This window comes from Mesoplodon mirus (assembly GCF_964341445.2).
Source record: "Mesoplodon mirus genome assembly, chromosome: 12".
In the NCBI taxonomy this organism is placed as follows: domain Eukaryota; kingdom Metazoa; phylum Chordata; class Mammalia; order Artiodactyla; family Ziphiidae; genus Mesoplodon; species Mesoplodon mirus.
The window spans coordinates 92,827,439-92,839,797 of NC_138988.1; the positions used below are offsets into that span (position 1 = coordinate 92,827,439).

Genomic DNA, 12,359 nt, shown 5'->3' on the forward strand with positions numbered 1-12,359 from the left:
TGGCTTCTCTTTGTTGCAGAGCGCGGGCTCAGTACTTGTGCCGGCAGAGAGATATTGGGAGAGCAAGGTGTATGGGTTTGGTACTACTGGGTGGAGAGGAATTATGGCCTCATTGATTAGTCGGAGGTCCTGGACCAGGCGATAATCCCCAGAGGCCTTGCGGACAGGCAGGATGGGGGTGTTGCAGGGAGAGTCAGTGGGGATAAGGAGTCCCTGGTTTAGGAGTCTGGTGATAATAGGTTGTAGGCCCCTAAGGTGAGTCTCAGAGATGGGAAATTGGGGCCTTGATGGAAATTTGGAGGGGTCCTTTAGGCGGATGAGGACGGGGGAATGGTGTGTTGCTATTATGGGCTTAGAAGTATCCCAGACTTGGGGATTGATTGGGTTCGGTGTGATTGGAAGAGGGGGATAGGAGGGGGAGGGTTCTAGAGACAGGCCGAGAAGAGGAAGCAGGAGTTGGGAGGAGGGGACCTTAGGGTCAAGTCTAACCAGCTGGAGGGAGGCCCCTAAGTTGAAAAGGACATCTCAGCCTAGCAAGGGAACTGGGCAGGTTGGTATGACTAAGGAATGAGTAAAAGGGAGGCCTTCGATATGACATGGGAGTGGACCGGTCTGGAGTGGGAAGGATGGTTTGCCATCAGTACCCATGACCGAGATCTGGGAAGGAGAAACTGGCCCGGAATAAGTAGGCAGGACCGAATAGGTAGCCCCTGTGTCCACCAGAAATGAGATGGACTTACCCGCTACCTGTAGCGTTACCCTGGGCTCGGCGAGGGTGATGGGGGTCTCCGAGTCCGGGCGCTGTCAGTCGTCAGCCAATCCCAGCAGTTCGAGTGGTAATGCCGTGGGGTCGGCCTGCCCCCTGCGTGGAGACGCCGAGGGAGGGCCAGTCGTAGGGCAGTCACTCTTCCAGTGGCCCGTTAGCCCGCAGCTGGGACAGGGCTTAGTAGGAGGTCGGAGATTGGGACATTGGTGAGCCCAGTGGCCTTCTTTTCCGCATTTGAAGCAGGCCCCCGGCGGGGTTGCCTTTTGCGGACCCCGTGGATGCTGTGATCCATGGGAGATGGCCGGCCTTAGGGCGGCTACAAGAGCTTGGGTTTGGAGGGCCACCTTCTGGTGCATCCGAGCCTGTCGGCTGGATTCTGCCAAATCCTCACGGCCATTGTAGACTTTAAAGGCCATCTTTAACAGATCTCGAATAGGGGTTTGAGGGCCGTCTTCTGCCCGTTTTAATTTCTTTCGGATGTCCGGGGCTGATTGGGTGATAAAGTGGGTGGCTAGGACCGCTGCCCTTGCTGGGATGTCGGGATCCAGCCGGGTGTAGAGAGTTAAGGCCTCTGTAAGGCGATTGAGAAAGATAGCTGGATTTTCGTTAAGTTCTTGGGTTATCTCTTTTAGTTTTTCAAAATGGACTACCCTATGAGCGGCAGCCTGCATGCCAGCCAGGAGGCATTGGATCATGAGGTCGCGTTTACAACGGCCATTTTGGCCATCCTGATAAGTCCAGCCTGGATCGGTGCCAGGTACGGCAGTCGCTCCGACAGGCATGGAGTTGTCGGGTAAGGTGAACCTGATCTGCATGGTTTCGGGCAGCAGTTTGAATTCTTTCCCTCTCGTTAGGGGTCAGAGTAGAAGATAGGATCACAGAGATATCGTGCCAGGTTAGATCGTAAGCTTGAGAGAGGTAGCGAAATTCTTTGATGTAGCGGGAAGAGTCGGCAGAAAAGGAGCCTAATCGCTTTTCTATTTGAGAGAGATCTTGGAGGGAAAAGGGAACATGAACTCTAACTACTCCTTCCGCTCCTGCCACCTCCCTCAGAGGGCAGAGGAGATTTGGATCTTGGGAGTCGTGAGAGCGTGTATGTGCACTAATTGGCGAAGCAAGGGGCGTGGCAGGAGAAACCGTTGAGGGAGGCGGGGAGCGGTTGGATGGACCGTTGAGGGAGGCGGGGGAGCGGTTGGATGGGCTGGAGCGGGTTCGGGAGGAGGAGGGACTGCTTCAGGGTTGGGTGGAGGTTGGAGCGGAGCTCTGGAGCGGGGAGAGGCGAGAGATTCGGGTGGGTCCGCTAGTGGAGAGGCGTCATCGTCAAAGGAAATGAGGGGCTTGGATGTAGGAGATGTCTGGCAAGAAGGATCTGGGAAGTGGAGCAATCGACGCAGAGGGAGGGGCGGGAGCGTAAATACCAGAAGGCCTGAACGTAGGGGACCTCGGGCCATTTGCCCGTCCTGCGGCAGGAATTATCTAGATCACAGAGGATGTTAAAATCGAAAGTCCCTTCAGGAGGCCATTTTGGATTGACTGTCTAGAGGATATTGTGGCCAGGCCACAGTGGAATAGAAAATAAGCCGTCGGCGACAGAGATCTTGGGAGAAACCGAGGGCTGTAAAATTGGCTAGGAGACACCCCAGGGGCGTCTTAGAATCTGGTTTCGATTGTGAGGTTCCCATGACCCCCAGTCTGTCCCTGAGTGAATGGAGAGGGAGAGAGGCGTCCCTGGTCTCAGTCTCCAATTCACGGCAGGTCGGAGGGCGGTCAGGCGGTTGCGACGTCTCCACAGTTGCCCGAGGCCCGGAGAGAGGACGGAGGAGTCCCTGACGCGGCCGCGATTAGGGACAGGGAGTCTGGCGGGTAGGGACTCTGGGGTTCGGAGGGAACAAGGGAGCGGGACTTACTCGTTTTCTGCCGGATCGGGTGGATGAGTAGAGGTTCCCTGGTTGTCTCCTGGGGGAGGGGAGGAGCGGCCCGCGCGGTAACCCGCGGGGCTTGGTACCCCTCCCGGGTTTCGGCACCAAATGTAAGGTTGGATCTTAACAAACGGCACCGCGAAACGGAGGAAAGCTTCAAGTGAGCTTTATTAGGGGGCGCTCCCGGGCGAGGTTCACTGGCCCGAGAGAAAGGGGCCAGAGAAGTGGCACCCGGGCGAGGGCTGGGCAAGATTTTATAGGGGAAGAAGGGAAAGGGGTGTGGTGAATCTGGGAGGGCGCAGGGTATTCCTTATTTGGTGGTCTCTTCGGGTATCGTGGCGATATCTGGTGCCGGTTACATCAGTCTTGGGACCGTTAGTCCCGCCCCTCGAAAGGCGGGAAGGCTGGGCCGGGTGGAAGGTCCCCAGGTCAGTTTCTGGAACTGGGTGGTCCAGAGAGTTTCGGTCTGATGCAACCTGTGGATCTGATTGCGTTCCCCTGCCTCGGGCCAGTTGGCCTTACAATATATAGGATTTTTTTTTCCATTACAAATGAGTTGAGTTAGGATTGTAGAAGAGCCTTGTCCCACCTCAGCCTCTTTCATTAACCCTTGAACTCAGGTTAAATGAAATTTGAAAAGCTAATATATTCACAGTACCTTACAAATTGGATGTGCTTGATATGTGTATAGTATTGAATTGAATTTACTTCTGGCCCCCAAATTGAGTATTTATTCTAGACCTCAGTGACATTTTGATAGTGTTGTTGTTGTGAGGTTTTTTGTTTTTGTTTTTGTTTTGTTTTTGCCATGTTTGCCAAATGAAGAACGCTTAGTTCTTGAGGAGAAGAAAAATCCAATCATTTTAACCAGTCCAGGTTTAAAGATTCACTCCTGTAAATCCTTGACTCTAACTTCATTACTTAGGATCATCTGGTGTAGACTTTGCTTTGGCTACGAGGAGTATTTTAAAGATTTTAATGCCCTGTTTGTTTTGTTGCTTTTTCTAATAAGCCCTTCATTAATTTTTCTTTCTTTGACTACTTTTCTGCTTCTCTTCATTTAGTTGGCTTTGTTTTATCTATCATTCCAGAGGATGGTTCAGTTTTCCCATGCTCTTGGCTAACTTCACAAGTTGTTTTTTGGAGGAAGGACTATTAGTGTGGCAACAAAAATAATATTTGTTTAAGCTGAAGCTATTATACCAAGCAAATGTATTATTTATTTTTTTGAATTCTAGGATTATTGATGTCCTCTTTTGAAACTTGCCACAGCATATTCGTATGTGGGAATAAAGAGCTGGTTGACTGGTGCAGCTGTAGAAACTTAAAATCATGCACCAGCTACTCTGTGCACTGTACAGGCCTGTTGCCTACCTTCACAGAGCTGATCCTCCAGGGGAGGTGATAGACTGTGATTACCATCCCATGCGCCAGATTGCCTGTAGGAAGTACAGGGTGCTGTCGGTGCATGGAAGTGGGTGACTGTCCTAGACTTGGAGAATCAGAGAAGATTTTCTGTAGGAAAACTGAAACATCAAGTTATAATGACGGCAGTCATGCTTAGCACTGAAGCCTGTGGAAGTGGAGAGAAAGCTATTCTGGTAAGGTAGGACTTGAGTATTCACTCCTTAGTAGACCTTTACTCAGTGTACCTCTTTCCCCCTCAAGGTTGGTTGGTTTGTTTGCTGGTTTATTTTTAATATCACAGAACATTCTTTCTTCAAGTCCATATAGGAAGCTGATTTTCCCCATTCCTGTAAAGACCTGAAGTATATTATCTCAATAACTCCTGAAAAGGTAGACCTTCTTTGGTGATTGTAAAAGGAACCTTTTCTTCCATAAGAAAACCATTTTTCCCCTTTTCTAACTTCCTTCACTTTTTCTCAGTTTTCCATTAGTGGCTGAAGTACTTCGAAACTCATAAAAATTGCCCGCCAGGGAAGTACTTCTCCAAATCTATATGATAGACAGGGTCCCTTACATCTTCAGTCTACCCTATTCTGTGCATAATCAGGAGATTTCTTTTCCCTAACAGTTTTTTAAACTTCTAATATCTGGTAGTTGGTTATTTACTATAAATAAGCATGTTAAGTCTTTAACTGGAAATAAAAGAGATTCAAAGGTAGCCTTTTATGTTTTACTTCTGTTTACTTCTATATTTGATTTTCAGAATTCATATTATAAAGTAGGTATTTATGAAAGTTGGTATAATGGTATGACATCTTTGATGAGATAATCTTGGAAACAGTTTATTTTGTAGTTAAGTTTATACTCAGGGTTATGTTTATCATGGCCTTAATTGGGAAACTTGTCAGAGTTTTTAGATGATTTTAGTACAGTGTTTCTCAAACTTTATAATTTGCATAAGAATCGCCATAAGAGCTTGTTAAAACAAATTTACATTTCTAACATGCCCTTAGGTGACACCAAACCAAGGCTGCTGGTCTGAAGATTCCAATTTGAGAACCACTTTTTTAGGCTTTTTTATAGTCACTAGATGAGCCACAGAACAAAAGGTTACATGTACATTCTCACACGTACACGTATGTGCACACACACATGATTAAAGGGGAATTTTGAAGGATCGAAATAGTTATTTCAGGTCTATCAGATTTTGCATTTATTAACAACGTTATGAGAAGCTTGGATGGCATGTGCCAAGGACATTCCTACATTTGAGTCTTTGCACCTTTTGCTTCCTCAGCCTATAATACTTCTCTGCTAGAAACGTATATGGCTCATTTCTCACTTTTTCAGGTCTTTGCATATATAAAATGACTATCCCCATTTTGCTTCCCTGCTTTATTGTTGCCCATAGCACTGAATCACCATATCATGTGTTACATGTTATACGTATTTGTCTCCCTAACTTAGAATCTAAGCTCCAAGAGGGCAGGAACCTGTTCCCTGTTTTTTATCCCTAGTGTTCTTGCCTGACATGTAGTATGTGATCAACAAGTATAGATTAAATGAAGAAAAGCAATGTTTGCCTTTTACCTCTGTGATCTAGATAAGATTTTAAAATATTCATCAGGGTAAGCCTCTTTCCTGGTCCGTTTATGTACTGTTTTACAGAGAAAACAGTTGGATATAACTTTTGGATAGTAAGTGCTTCCCCAAGTGTGGTATATGTGTTCCATTGTTGCTAAAGAAGATGAATCTAACTGATACGTGGACTGACTTTTTATTTTTCATGTTAATTAGAAAACAAATTTAACAAGTACACTAAGGACCCAACAGGAAACAGTTCTCCAGATGGTTCAGCTGAAATATCTTTAAGAAAGAGTCTACTCAAAGATATGGTGGTGATTAAAGGAATACATGTGGGATAGCAGGATACCCAGAGACTAGCAACAGTGGGAAGCTGCTACCATCCCTAGGACTGGATGGATAAAGGGAAGAAATTGTGTAACTGGAGTGGAGGAAGGGCTACCTGGCTGGAGCTGTAGTTTTGGAGAAGGGGCGCTTGAGCAGAGGGAGCACAGGAAGAAAGACTTCTCTTTTCTTCCATCCTCTAATATCTAATATCCTCCAGAATCTCTCATGAGCCAATCCAGAAGCCAGTTTGTTGAGACAGCCAGTCAGGAATGGTGTCAGGGCAGCGCAAGTGAAGACCAGTACAGCATCAGATTTGTGATTTGGTAGATTTTATTGTGTAGGAAAAACTGTTTATTAAGAGAAATAAAATAAATAGAAAGAAAACCATTAAATAACAGTACAGGTAAAAATCATGGCTAAAGTTTGGGAAACACTGGGGAAATAGTTATTAATCCTCATTGTATTCAGCACAGTCCACAATAAGATTTGTTTTCCTGATTCATTAAATAGCATTTTAATATTATGATATATTTTAATTATTGTCTGACTAGTACCCCACATGTATGTTTTCCGGATAACTGAATATTAAGGTTTAAGTATACATAATTTTATTCACCTCTTGTAGAGGGATTTCTTCCCTGAAATGTATTGTGATTTCCTGAAATGTATCTAATTTCCTGATCTCTTTAATTAGATTGGTGGTTCTCAAACTGTAGCATACATCAGATTCACTTGGGAAGGTTTGTGAAAACAGGTGGGCCCTATCTCCTGAATTTAGTAGGGCTGGGATTGGGCCTTAGGTAACGCAGATAGAAATGGTGAGGGGACCACATCTTGGGAACCACTAATACTAGGGTATACTGAGCTTCATTTAACTTTTCTTGATGACTTAGGGTCATTTACCCTAGAGAGGCATATTGAAGTAAGGGGATATTTCCTTTTAATAACGGTTCCAGGTCAGTTTTAGCATCTGTATTTGATTTTGTTGTCAAGTGCATCATGCTGACATTCATTGTGCCACTAGTAATTCCTCTCTCTCACTGTAATTTTTTTTTTAATTTGTTTATTTTATTTATTTATTTTGGGCTGCATTGGGTCTTCGTTGCTGTGTGCGGGCTTTCTCTAGTTGAGGCAAGCGGGGGCTACCCTTCGCTGTGGTGTGGGGACTTCTCATTGTGGTGGCTTCTCTTGTTGCGGAGCACAGGCTCCAGGTGCACGGGCTTCAGTAGTTGTGGCCCATGGGCTCAGTACTTGTGGTGCACGGGCCCAGCCGCTCCACGGCATGTGGGATCTTCCCAGACCAGGGCTCGAACCCGTGTCCCCTGCATTGGCAGGCGGATTCTTACCCACTGTGCCACCAGGGAGGCCCTCTCACTGTAATTTTGTACTGAGCTGCTCTGGGCTGAGACTAAATAAATTGGTTACATTATAGTTGAGAAAAGAGAAGGTCTCCAAGCAAAATTCATGAGTTTCAACGAAGGAGCTTTTTTTTTTTTAAATCCATTTTGCCTGTTCAATTTTTACTGATTATTCTCCACAATACCTAATGCTGCCACATAAGTGACCTTTGGTTAAGTACGGTGCTAATTTTAAGTTGTTCTGTACTTGCCTCCTTCAGTGAGTAGAGATCACAGGAATCTCTGATACTTTTAGTAGCTAAACACCTTAGAGGAAGTCTACAAAACATTTATTTCACACTAAATTCTTGCTATAGTGCCTTAATGTCACTTTGTATCAAGTGTGTCTTTTTTTTTTCTTATTTAAACTGTGTTATGTATTGAAAGCACTTTCAAGTCTTTTGGAATATGGGGAGGGGGTAAATAAATATTTAAATATAAATAATTAGCAAAATAGTAAACATGAATGTTTTTATAAATATTAAATCTTGGAACAGGTATAGAATCTTTCTTTCCAAAGAAACTAATACTGTGTAACATTGGCATAGAAAAGGGGAACAGTGTGGGCTTCCCTGGTGGCGCAGTGGTTGAGAGTCCGCCTGCCGATGCAGGGGACACGGGTTCGTGCCCCGGTCTGGGGGGATCCCGCATACAGCGGAGCGGCTGTGCCCGTGGGCCGTGGTCACTGGGCCTGCGCGTCCGGAGCCTGTGCTCTGCAACGGGAGAGGCCACAACAGTGAGAGGCCCGCGTACAGCCGGAAAAAAAAAGGGGGGGGAACAGTGAATTTGTGTTTTTCAGTAGTGAGTATTCTAGGGCTGCTGGCTTCATGTGTTGTTAGAGATCTCACACAATGTAGATCTGTTCAAAGTTTCTGTTTGGAGGAAAAGTAATTACTTTTTTCCCAGTTGTTACCTACAGCTTTTCAGATAATCAGGAAAATACTATTCAAGTGCTTATATCAGAGGTGTCCTCCATCTTTCCTATCGACAGAATTTTCAAGGCCTCTTTGTCTTGGGTTTGCTTTCAAGGTTTATGTGTTCTGCGTTAACTTTACCGTTTTTTTTTTTGTACCTGGTGATTCATTCTTTCCCTTCCGTGACTTTCTCTCTGAAATCCTATTCTGTGAAGGGAATTGTTGCCTAAAACTGATTACCTCACCCCAGCTTGTTTCTGCTAATTTTTTTTCTCATTAGTAATAAAATTATCAGTGTATGTTTCTGTTAATATTTAGTAAATTGTGAAGTGCTTTCACATTACTTCATTTGATCTTCATTATAATTCCTATCAGGTAATAATAGGAGAGAGTGTTATTCTTATTTTACATAGAGTAAATCGTAGTACAGCCTACCAACCCCGAAGTCGATGCTTTTACTCTATCCTAGATATACCACAGCAGTCGTATTTGTACCTGGGCAAGTTACTTAACTTCATTGTCTCTCTTCATCTGTAAAGTGGCACGGTTAAAACCAATTTCATAAAATTATTGTGAGGATTAAATTGAATAATATGTTTAAACTGCTGAGAACAGTGTCTGTTCTATGATGAATGTTAATAATGCTGGTAGTTTTTATACCACATCTTTTTCTCTCTTTAAAAGTTACTGTAATAAAATTCTTGGTTTTCAGGCAACATTTGATATAACAAAATTTTACCATCAAAAAAAATCTTAGATTATTTCTTGAGTTTATGTTGGATTAGTTGTCTTATTGCCTTTTAAAAAAATTCTAATTTTTATTTGTCTAAATTTTTGTTCTTAAAGAATGTGCAATAAAATATTTGAGGAAGCTGTTGAAGGTATTTATTGCTTCTTTTAATATGCTGGGATCAAGATGGATGCCTTTTGTCTGGGATTATAACATTTTAGTGCATATCTTATTACTAAATCTAAAATTTATATTGCTTAGTTGAAGACCTGTGGGAGCTTTTTAAAGATTAGAATAATATGGCCATTTGGGACAATTATTGGCTCATGGACATATGCATATGAAAGAAAGAAAAAGTAGGAATTTCATAAAGTATAGAATTCGTAAAATACATTACGTCAACATTAACTCACGTAACTGAATTTTAGGAAACTTTGTTGGAAACAGTTGTGTTTTGCTTGGTTTGGCTTTCTGTAAATAGGTACTTATTTAAAAGATAAATTTCTAAAACTGCCTTACATGTTTTCCCGCCAACAGGGCATTCTCAGCAGGGTTACAGAATCTGTTAAGAATATTGTGCCAGGATGGCTACAAAGATACTTCCACAAGAGCGAAGATGTATGTAGCTGCTCAGCAGACACAAGAGAGATGGCACAGTGGCCGGAAAATAGGGAAGATGACCGTATAATATATGCTGATGAGGAGAACCCTAACATGCATGATGGGAGAATCACTCCTGAGCCAACAGTCAGTAATACAGAAGGTAAATAGAATGTGGATATTTTGTTGTGAATGATAGGTTTTCATGCCTTCATTTAAAATATGTTACCTGGCTATGGTAAATCTAATTGTGTAGTACAGAAACGATGTTGGAGGAGGGTGATGATCACCTTCAAATTAGAAATCTTTTTTATTTATCATCTTTGTTGTTTACTAAGGGAGGCTGAAATACTGTATCAGTTGAGAGTGCAAGCTCTGCTGTTAGACTTTGGGTTTGAATTTTCATACCACCAATTGTTAGTCATGTGGCTTTGGTCAGGATAATCTTTGTTCTCCTCTGTACCCTCGGAAATGGTTTTGAAGAAAGTAAAGGTGAAGCCCTTTGCGTAGGTCGTGGCACTGAAGGAGCAGCGTGGCAGTGCTCCCCACAGCACACGGACTTGGGTGTGGTGTCACTGCGGTTGTCTCCAGTCCTCTGCAGCTAGCGCAGCTGGGCCACTTCATTAATCCTGCCACTGAGTGACCCTGCATTTTAAATGCTTTTTTGGATCCATTTATGGTGTGTTTGTGGGGTTTACAAGTATTAAATAGCTTCAGTGTAACCCATGAATGTGACATATTTGGGAATATTACTCTGTCATTTCACTTTATTTTTTACAGCTTTAGTGAGATGTACTTCACATAACAATAGGACTCACCCATTTAAATTGTATAGTTCAGTGGTTTTTAGTATATACAGAGTTGTTCAGTCACCACAGTCAATTTTAGAACATTTTAATCACCATCCTTCCCTCCCCATCACCTCAAAATCCTATACCCATTAGTAGTCACTCCCCATCCCTACCCCTCCAGCCCTAGGCAACCAGCAATCTGTATACTGGACATTTCATATAAATGGAATCATAAAATATGTGGTCTTTTGTAACTGGCTTCTTTCACTTAGCATAATGTCTTCAGGGTTCATCCATGTCATAGCATGTATCAGAACTTCCTTTTTATTGCCAGGTAATAGCTCGTGGAATGGAGAAACTATATTTTATTTATCCATTCATCCGTTGATGGACATTTGTGTTGTTTCTACTTTTTGGGTATTATGAACAGTGCCACTTTGAGTTGAATTGAAAGAGGTCTTCACATATTCTGGATATAAGCCCTTACCTGTATATGATTTGCAAGTATTTTCTCCTATTCTGGCTTCTTGATGGTGCCCTTTGAAGCACAAAATTTTAAATTTTGATGAAGTCCACTTTATCCCTCAAGTATATGTTTCTTTCAGTTTATATATTTTTTCTTTCACTACATGTTTTACTTATAATTATAAAAAATTTTTTGAACTCTGAAATCTTGTCTTGCCTAAATAATTGATGTGGATGTGCCTATTAATTTTGGTATACTCAGTAACTTATTTTCCTGCCTGATTTGCTTATAAGGGAAAACTAGTGAGGGTGAAATGGGCTGAAAGAGTGATTCTTATTTGGGAGAAATGGCAAATCTAAGTTTTCTTAGTGATATTCAGTTTGGCTTAGTCTTCAAATCCTTGCTTATTTTTATTAGAGTAACTTAGGGAGTTTTAGTATCTGTGCTCTTCAAGATTTCTTTCTAATATATTACCACCAACCATCTTGAGGTTTTATTTGTTAGATCTCTAAGGTGACTGCTTCTATATTGTTCTCTTTTCTGGACATCAAATGGGACCACAGCTTCCTTCTTTCTTTTGACTGGAGACTTTTAGTGTGCAGCAGCGTATATCTACAGTGACTGAAGCCTTCTTTTGCACCCTAATGAGTATGCTTGTGGGGATTAACTAACTTGAAGAATTTAATTCAGGTGTGAGATTAATGGCGTTTCTCATTTTATATCTGTAAAGTTCTTTTCTGTTTGTATTTTCATTGAAATTATGGAATTAATTCAATGGTCTGCCAAGGTTAATTCCAACTTGGATTTTATTCATTATATTATTAGGTTTGTAAGGTAGCTTTTCTGTTATGTGTATATTACACACGCCTTTGTGAATAACTTCTAAATTTAAATTATTGTGGAAATTTTCAAACTACAAAAGTAAGGAGGATAGTAGAACCTCCATGTACCTGTTACCCAGCTTCAAAGACAACCAGCTTTTGGCTGACTTTGTTTTCTTTATTCCCACATCTATTCACCTACCTTCTCAGTCTAACTCCCCTGGTTATTTAGAAGCAAATTGTGAACAGCTTTCTGATATTAACTTCAAAAACTTGATGGCATTTTCCCTCTGTCTTGTCTAAGAGCTGACTCCTGCTCCTATCTTAAAATCTGTAAGTTCCAGGCAGTTCTCTTCACACAGTCTGCCTCCATCTTTCTCAAAGTATTTATTCAATAGTTGCAGTCACATAATGTGTGACTACAGTACCATTGATAACTCCCCAGTATGATGACTATAGATCTTACTAGATGTAGCAAATCAGTTTATGTTTACTCTGTGAAACATTGCTCTTAATTTTGACAATGCATTCTCAAAACAACTTAGAGGGCTTCCTTGGTGGCACAGTGGTTCAGAGTCTGCCTGCCGATTCAGGGGACACAGGTTCGTGTCCCGGTCGGGGAAGATCCCACATGCTG

The 12,359-nt window shown here is 42.5% G+C and overlaps 1 protein-coding gene across 1 annotated transcript in view; it reads left to right on the plus strand.

Annotated features, from left to right (window-relative positions):
- NUP153 (nucleoporin 153) overlaps positions 1 to 12,359 on the plus strand; it is an 80,811-nt gene that overhangs the window by 12,350 nt on the left and 56,102 nt on the right. Inside the window, exon 2 of the mRNA XM_082638458.1 lies at positions 9,582 to 9,807. Within this exon, the coding sequence (XP_082494584.1) occupies positions 9,582 to 9,807 (226 nt within the window). The remainder of the gene's footprint in view (positions 1 to 9,581; positions 9,808 to 12,359) is intronic.